This window comes from Vigna radiata, chromosome 8 (assembly GCF_000741045.1).
Source record: "Vigna radiata var. radiata cultivar VC1973A chromosome 8, Vradiata_ver6, whole genome shotgun sequence".
Classification (NCBI taxonomy): domain Eukaryota; kingdom Viridiplantae; phylum Streptophyta; class Magnoliopsida; order Fabales; family Fabaceae; genus Vigna; species Vigna radiata.
Genome location: NC_028358.1, coordinates 807741 through 817388, shown reverse-complemented (window position 1 = coordinate 817388; position 9648 = coordinate 807741). Strand labels below are relative to the sequence as shown.

The 9648-nt window shown below is 30.8% G+C and overlaps 1 protein-coding gene across 2 annotated transcripts; it reads left to right on the top strand.

Annotated features, from left to right (window-relative positions):
- The first annotated feature begins 1493 nt into the window (after positions 1–1493).
- LOC106771468 (protein LIGHT-DEPENDENT SHORT HYPOCOTYLS 4-like) lies at positions 1494–3569 on the top strand. Of its 2 annotated transcripts, none has more exons than XM_014657455.2 (2): positions 1494–2402; positions 3132–3569. In XM_014657455.2, exon 1 carries the CDS (start codon positions 1778–1780, stop codon positions 2375–2377), a length of 600 nt encoding a protein of 199 aa, XP_014512941.1. In that variant the 5' UTR covers positions 1494–1777; the 3' UTR covers positions 2378–2402; positions 3132–3569. The 2 variants fall into 2 exon arrangements, with proteins under 2 accessions (XP_014512941.1, XP_014512942.1); XM_014657456.2 differs by having other exon boundaries at positions 3122–3569.
- The last annotated feature ends 6079 nt before the right edge of the window (positions 3570–9648 follow it).

Genomic DNA, 9648 nt, shown 5'->3' with positions numbered 1-9648 from the left:
AGAAGTTGGACTTGTTGCATGACAGATTAACTCTTTTTATTATTTGTTATTTTAATATTTAGTATCTTTAATCCTAACTTGAATTTTAATGTTTTCCAATGTATCAATAATTAAAAATATAAATTATACATTTTAACTACAATATAATTTTTATATTTAGGAGTAAAATTTACTATATAATTTTAATTATAAAAAATAAGTATTTATATTGTATTGTGAACATATATAACATACAGTATAACTGCACACTGTAGTTAAAATAAAATTTATATTACCAAATAATTGAAAAGCTTATAAACTTTTATCAAGCCGATATGAAAGTCAACCAATTTATCACAGTAATCAAATAAAAATACAAAATTACATTGTCAATGCATTTTTTTATTCAAGATATTTTTTTGTGTGAAGAAAATGATGCTATTGGACTTACATATCTCTATTCAGACTGCACTTTTATTTAAACTGTATATGGTGATGCATTTCTTTACTGTATCTGCATTCAAATATTTGATTGACTGTATATATTTTTTTTAAAACAAATATATTCAAACATAATTGTTTATAAATGACCTCATTTCATAAAAAAAAAAAGTACTAATTACTAAAAGGATATAATTTAATGTGAAAAGAATATAACTTTAACTAAACATAAACTTATCAGAAAAACCCTTTCAAGTGTTTGATAGAAATGACTTTCTTCCCTTTTTAAGTGTTTAACACAGAATCCATCAAGTTCCAGAATTAGGTATTAATTTAATGAAGTGTTTGTGGTCAATGATTTCATGGTTGAAAGGAAATGATTATAATCTGCAACAGAAATCTCTGGGGATTAACACTTGAAATGCAAAGCAAGAAGGTGATTTCTTCTTATTCTTTTCTGCAAACCCTACTTATTATTCTTACACACTATACTGTGCATGTGAATTCAGGTTCTGGCTGATGATGATCCCACTCATGAAGTAAAGTTAGTCATATCAGACAGAGAAGGGCAAAGTTGTCATTTCAGGAAAGGTGTTGTCAATCAACCCAAAAGGAAGGTGCAACAAAATCATGTTATTCCCTCATTTATTTTTTTCTCATATTTTTTTCACCCTCCATGACTTTATGCTGTCTGCATCAGTCACCTTTCACTGTCACTATCAACCTATTTTCATTTCCACAAAAGCCCTAAAGGCCAAAACACACCACCCCTTCTTTCTCATTTACACCCTCCCTTTTCTCCATTTGCCTCACTCACTAATACCCTATTTGCAATCCCTTCTTTCCCTTTTCATAGAAAGAAAAAAAAAAAAAAAATCTTACTTCCCCCCACCAAAGATTTCACAAAAACCTAGCATCATGCAGACACCAACTAGAGCATTTTTAAGTATGTTAGCATGAACTTGGTTTCCTAATAACATATACAGAATAAGATAAAATTTATGTTTTAAATTTTTTTCTGTAAAATACCTTTTCAAAGAAAGAGGAAAACTAAACTTAGAATATTACAAAAGTATTCTAGGAATTCACAAAAACCAAAGGAAATTCAACCTAGCCCCATACCAAAACATGTTATAGTCTAATCACTATTCTTTTACCCTCTCTTCAACTCATTCTCTCACCTATAACATTATTCCAACCCTTCCCTTCTTTCCTCACACACTACCCTCTTCTTCTTCTTTCTCAAATCTGATCTGATCAGGTTTTCATTTTCATCTTCTTCTTCTTTTTCTCTTTTTCTTCAACCATGTTAACCAGTGAAAAGAGTCCAATCTAGATCAGAATTCATAAACCAACCATGAGTTCATTTCAGGATTTTGAATCCTCTCCAAGCAAAGACATGATTAACACAGGTCTCAACAACACTATCACAAACCTAACCCCTTCCTTGAACTTCTCCTCAGCATCATCTTCTTCCACAATATCAGCTACAACAACATCTTCATCACCACCTTCCACCCCAAGTCGCTACGAAAACCAAAAGCGAAGAGACTGGAACACTTTCGGGCAGTACCTCAGAAACCACAGGCCCCCACTTTCCCTCTCTCGCTGCAGTGGTGCTCATGTTCTTGAGTTCCTCAGATACCTCGACCAGTTCGGTAAAACCAAGGTTCACACACATCTTTGTCCCTTCTTTGGGCATCCAAACCCTCCTGCACCGTGTCCCTGCCCTCTGCGCCAAGCATGGGGAAGCCTTGATGCCCTCATAGGGCGTCTCAGAGCAGCGTTTGAAGAGAACGGTGGAAAGCCTGAAGCCAACCCTTTTGGTGCTCGTGCTGTCAGACTCTACCTTCGTGAAGTTCGTGACTCTCAGGCCAAAGCTAGAGGCATCAGCTACGAGAAAAAAAAGCGCAAGCGCCCTCCTCAACCACCTTCTTCAAATGCTACCACTCAGTAGTATATATAATTTATGCATATATATAGTAAGGACTCAACCATAAACTCTACAAATTATTATCATCATTATTATATTATAGTCTACAATTTCAGGTCCACCACATGTTCATGGTCCCAACTAATTTCTACATACGAGGTTGAGTTTTAAAAACAATTCTAGAAGAATTAACAAAAATCCATGGCTTCTACCACCTACCTAGAAAGAATTAATGAAACCTCAGTATGTCATACACAGATTGACCAAAACTCTAATAGTAGTAAACCATTTAACAATTTCTTCACAAAGTTCATGATATATATTACTACGTAGACAGACAGATCAATAAAGTCTCATGTTATATTATTATTATTTATATGATTGAAGTGTTAACTGTCTGCAACTGTGTATCTGCAACTTTGAGATTTCCTTTAGTCTCAGCAAACATTTTAGGTCTGTTCAATTGCATTGCAGATGCAAAATGATTGTATTTGTCTGTGATGTCTTAAACTATCAGAAATTGCAAAAAAAATCAAACCCTATCAACACAAGTTAAATCTTTGCATATAATATATAGTTATAAAGATTCCCTTTGTATTTGAGTCTGATTACCTGTCTACACATGTAGTTTAATTGCTTGATATATCTTGCTATGTATTGCATTTCGTATGTTAAGTAATATATGCCAAGTACGTGATGTTTCCATTTGTTTTTCTTTGTTATGTATTTTCTTATATTAAACAGAAGTTGTGATTTGTTTGACTTGAGGTTATTGAAGGTTTTAAATTGCGGTTGAGGCTTCCCTTGACAAAAGGAAATTTGAGGCAAGTATAATTTACGTGGCTGGGGAAGTGTTCAGAGGTTTGATAATATTGCAATAATAAGGGTTGCAGTTGTGATGGTTAATTTGAAACCTGCAATGTAAGACTTGCCCTGAGGAAAAAGAAGAACTGTGCTATGGAAACTGCAGTGTTACTGGTAGAAGGGCTAGCTCGAAGGGTGTGAAGAAGTGAGAGGGGTTATTGTGTGACCTATTCACTGTCAAATTTGTAATAAATATGTTTATGTACTTGAAGGTGGGTCATTTATGACGAGTAATGGATTTGCAGATCATGTTCATGTCTTCTTTGTTGGATGTGGTAAAATGCTATTACTTGTGTCTTCTTTTTACCCTTCCACATGAATTAATAGTAAGTGTTTTGCTAGTATCACACACACGCACTTGATCATCCACTGGTTAATTTCTAGCATTATACTATTTACTATATAGTATTATGTACGTGCGAATGTACATCTATTTTTATTTTTTTCCTATGTTTTCGTGCTTTTGGGTTTTCTGATACTAGGGTAGGGGGGGCCCTGTGGAGAGACTTTTCCTCTGGATATGGCGCAAGTCCTCTGGGCACGCAGGGCAAATCAGCAAATTTTTAATGTGAGTTGTGACTGCAAGTCCAATCTCATGCGTCTCAAGTCTCTTGTTCTTCACTCTAAAAAGTTTTACAAACATTGTATATGATAAAATTAGAAAATCTCAAGCTTTTTTACTTATGAAATAACCCATAAAATTCTTCATGCAGATGCAGTGATTAGTGTTTGGTTCTTGAAGTCTGTGCATCTAATGAACCTTTTTCTTTCTCTCTCTTTCTGGGGTTTCTGATCACTTCTCCTACTTCAGCGGGAGTGAAAAACCAGTGAAGAGTTTTCTCTCAGTAGGGTTATCAGTTTTTCAAACGTACTTTTATTAGGGAAGAGACTTAGCTTCTATTTTACTGATATAATGTACTTTTTGAAGTCCAAAAAGTGCTTGAAAAATGCTCTTATAAACTTTGCGTTGTAGTAAGAACTAGTGATAAACCATCCATCTCAGAAGAGATACAGAAAAAAATATGCATGTCATGCAACAGATATCAGAAAAATGTGGTGAAACTGACATGGAAGAGAGAACATTGAGTTAGCGTGTTTCTGTGATTTAAGGAAATGTTAACTTTTAGTACTGTGTTTGTCTGATTTTGGACAACAGATTGTTTGTTTAATATGATATTTCAGAACATGTGCTTAATCTTTTTGTGAACACTTAGTACAGTGTCAGATTGTTTTGCATTTGGCAATTATAAATCGATTTTGAAAGAAAAAAAAAATCCTTTAATAAAAATGATTCTGTGCTTAATGTTCATCATAGAAATTTTAAAGAAGCTTTTAAAGTTGACAATTTATAGAATTTATATTTAGTTTCTTGATTACATTTTGAAAAGGTAATTTTCTTTCTGAATACAATGCATGTATTTTGTCGAACATTTTCCCAGCAAACAGAAGATGTGAATAGCCAAATCAAAATACATAATTCACATGCATGCAGTAAAGGACAGGACCACACCCTTATATTATTTTTACTAAATTTGAATGGAGAAAAATGTCTGCAATATACTATCCCATGTTTTTTTGTCAACATATTATTTATTGATAATTTTAAATATAATTACATTCTCTAGGGTTCAATTTACAAGAAATCACAAAAGAGTTTGGATAGTTTATTCCTTACAAATATTATATCAATATCACCTTTCTTTAGCAATGAAAAATAGTCAATAACCACACTTTGTAACTTTTACTTTTAAGTTTATATCCTTTTACTTTAATTTGCCAACATTACCCAATGGAGTGGAAATAAAAGAGAGATATTTTAAAAAATAATAATCTAATAACTGTCAAGCTAGAATTTTTTTTGTTAAAGTCATTATCATTATTAAATTAAATATTTTAAAAAATCATTATAATTTTTTAGTCAATCTTTAATAATATACGTTCACATTACCTTTTAGGGGATTGAAGAAAATGATGAAGTGAGATATAAATACATAATTTAAGAGATTGATTTCAATTGGGATTTGGAATTACACTAACTAAGATCTTTCCGTACAGATTCCCATTGTTAATTTGTCGAGATGTTTGATGTTTGATTAAGAAAAAGATAAAGGTGTGTAAGAATTTATTAAAGCAATAATGTCTTTAATTAAGTATGCTTTATAGTGGGTTTACTGTCACTAATCAGACACATGGCTTACTTCTCAATTACTTAATATTCTAATTTATGGTTTTGTAAGAAAAACAACTTTTTTGTGGTGTAACAATGTTTCATAGGAAAAATTTAATATCTAGTAATGTTACTTCTCGTACGTATTGAAGAAGTTTTTGGTACTTTTTATCATTTTATATATGTATTTTTTTTATCTTAAAACCTCGTAATGATAACCTTATATTTAAAATTATCTTTTTAATTTATGAAGTTTGTGACAAATAATTCTTAAAGTAAAAGAAAAGTTTATTTTAATTCTTCAAAATTAGTAAAATATGAACATTAAATTTGAGGAACTAAAAACAGATAAAGAAAAAACTAATTTTTAGTTCCTCAATTAAGTAAGAAGAAACATTGGAATTTTATCAAAATTTTCTCACTTAAAACTCTTGGAATTAATTATTTCTATTTTGATGTTGAATTTGTAGAGTGATTTTTTTATAGACAGGGGTAATGCATAATATGTTTGAACAATTATATATATATATATATATATATATATATATATATATATATATATATATATATATATATATATATATATATATAAATTGAATAGAATTTTCTAAATTAAAATTAACTTATCATATAAAAAATTAAAAAATTAAATGATTTTATTCATAGTTTACTTTATTTCTAAAAACTGATGATAAAGAATTTTTCTAATTATAATATATTACAAGAACAATAGCACCTTGTTTCTAATAGTACTAATAAGAATTAAAAGATCCCATATTTTCTTTAGAAATAGTACTAAGCTCTTAAATTTTTGTCACTCCTTAACAGTTTTTATTATTATTATTATTATTATTATTATTCACTAGGCTGATGTCACTTGACATTATCATATAGACTTTTTTAATTGAAATGTAAACTATGATTATGCATTTGTAATCATAAAATATATTATCACATTGAAAAAATAATATTAAAAACCTTATACAAATAATAATTTTAAAGACTAACTTTATTCTATTTTTCCTTTTCTAAATGCATGTTTGAAAAAATTATCTAAATGTATCCATAATATAATATTAAGTTGTTTATGCGACGTCCCAATAATATACGGCATGCATACATAGTCTAGACGTCATCAATTATAATAATAGAAAACAATCAAGAGTAATTTAAGTATAAAGGATTATAGTCATCCTTGAAATAGTGTTGGGAATTTAAAACTCAAGTACTAGGAAGTAATTTAAAATAGACAAACAGAAAGTGTTTCCAAAAGAACACCAAGAAATAAACTAGTCCTAAGGAACGAAACTAGAAAGGACCCTAGTAAAACTAAACTGCAGCATCCTCGTTCTCCTCTAATACATGCTCTAGAGAGGTCTCTCCTTCCTCTGCTCACATCCAAAATGGATGATCATCGCAACAGGGCAGCACACACAACGTGGTACAACACAACAAACAAGCAATACAAGGGTGAGCTAATTGTATACAAAAGCATGCAGCATATTACGCAAATAAAACAAACATCCTATACATGTTATATTCTAGACTTGACACGTCCGAACTTAGAATGAAAGTCGAGCTATGGCGGATTTTGCACCCGTGGTGACTTATGAAGCTTGGGTTCCCCACCCTGTCACACTTACGAGATTAGCCATTTCCGCGCCTTGAGGCATACTAGGAGCCCCCAAGACTAAGACCTCATGCTACTCCTCACCACATGGTTCAATCTCTCTAGATGAGCTTGATTGACCATTGGAGCGTCAGGATGACCCCCAAGACTGAGCTTCCCATGCTTTCATTCTAAACACTAAGAATCTCGCCGATAGATTCTATATTTACCATCATAAACACATTAGAATTTATGTTCGATTCCTTCCCAATTCACATACTTTTAAGTTATAAACCAACCACAATTCACAATCTTATTCTCTCCCAACCACACAAGCTATATACATGTACACATACAAGACACTCTTTAGTTATGTCATAAAAACAACTCATACGTACTCAGACATATATCCATGTAACAGTCAAGCACCAAATATACATATAAGCACAACAACATAATATATAGCACACAATTTGCACACTCCAGCACTTACATAACAACATATCAAAAAAATCAGATTATAGCATACAATTAGCTCTCCTTACCTCTTTTGTTCTCACTGGACAGCTCACACAAAACCCCCAAAATAGCACCCCAACGTAGAGGCAAGATCAACCGTACCTATAATCATCAATATGATGATGGAATTAGCTCTCAAGGCTAAAATGGAGTGCAGAATGGAAAGAAAACACAATAGGCACATACAAAGCAGCAGAGTTTTATGCCCTAGGTTCACAACAATGGAAGAAAAAGGAGAAAAACATTTACCGGTACGAAAAGAAAAACTGTTCGATTCAAAATGAAGATCTTGTCGCCCTGATCGCTTAGGTACCTTTAGATAAAAATTTTATCGGTTCAGTTTGATGGAAAGCTAGAAAGAAGGCAGAGAAAAGTTTTGTTCTTGAAAATAGTTTCTTTCTAGAGAGAGAAAACAAAGAACAGAAATAGGAATTCTAAGTCTAATTTTTAAGATACCCCTTCTTAAGAACATGGGAGTCCTTTGTTGATGGGCTGACTGCCCCAACATAAGACTCAATGACCTTACAGTTTCACCTCATACACTAATATGAATATATATAAAAAAAATAATAAAAAAATGGGAAGAAATAAAAGGAAATTATCCTTACATGCATTTGCTAAAACCACACCTCCTATGCACCGCATTTACTAGTGACTGATCCAAGGCCATCTTTTTTTTAATCATATTAATATTTAATAAATAAAAACTATATTATAAAATATATCATGATTACATGTTAAAAAATTATACGATAAAGCCTCGTTTTTTAAGGTTGTAAAAGCGTTTTAGGAGTTGAGTTATTAAAATGAGCATATTAATAATTTCTTAAACTTCTAATAAATATTTACCTTAATTTAGTTTAATCATTTTAGATAGAAAATTTTATAAAGATTTAAAAAAATTTCAAACATTTGGAGTCAATTAATCTCATTTAAAAAAATTAAATTTTGAAATGTTTTATTTTAATTAAATAATTTAAATTAATTGAGTTATAGTTTTTAATAATGTATTTTAATTCTTATTAATTGAAATAATTTTTCAATAACTAAACAAGTTTTATTAATTAAGATATTAATAATAATGACTTTTATAATTATAAAATCCTAATTTAGTAGAATTCACATTTTTAATTAAAAGCATTGCACAGTTGATAAAAAAACATAAATCAAGATATAAATATATAAAATGTATATAAATGATCTATACATTACAAAAATTATATAATTAAATAACTAGAAACTATCAATAGTCATATCACTTCACAATTCTCTCACCTTCATTATTTTATACTTATATATAACATGCAATCCTTAACAAATCACAACACATACACAATAAAATTAGGAAATGTAGTTTAAAACTTATAAGTTTTGAAGAAAAAGAAAACTTATATAGAAAGGATAAAAAAAATAGAGCCTTTATGTTTTGAAGAAAAGAAAACTATCATGATCTTTTTGACTTTTGACTTTGTTTAAAACTTTCTTGCTTATAGACTTACAGACTCATTCAACAATAAAATATTGGGACTAAATTCATAAAAAATGCATCTAACAAGACTATCTCGCTGAAAAAGACAAGTACACACTTTGCTCTCAATAATTTCAAACTTGCTCAACCAAGTTTTAATTCACTTTGCTAGTTTAACTCTTGGGACTGCTATTAATAAGTTTGACAAGTGAGAGGGTTACTCGCCCAATGAATCAAAACACTAAAAATGGGAATAACAAATGCTAGAAAATCTATTCGGGAAATTCAAGATTTCCGTCTATATCCAATTCGACAAAGCCTTCTTTTTTGTCGCCATCTCTTTTTTCAGTCTGTGAAGGTTTAGAGTTGTGTCCAATATCCTTTTCTTCAAAAGATTTTGTTGGTGCTCTAAAACAGTCTTTCGGTTCTCCAGTGTGATGATACTTTGTTCCATTCTTCCTACCTCAAGAAAATTCTTAACAATATTTTTCTTCTCGAGAGCCGAATCAACATATAGTTTTAGCCACTCCAGGTTAAAATTAAAATATTGCACCTCTTCTCACGCTTGTTGTAGATGATCACATCCATTGTCGTTCATATCCCTTCCGTTTGTATATATTCTGTCTCCGTTGTAAGTTTTAGATTCTTGATCACTTCGTAAATTCCGA

Coding starts and splice junctions, on each gene's coding strand:
- LOC106771468 (XM_014657455.2), top strand. CDS start 1,778: ATGAGTTCATTTCAGGATTTTGAATCCTCTCCAAGCAAAGACATGATT.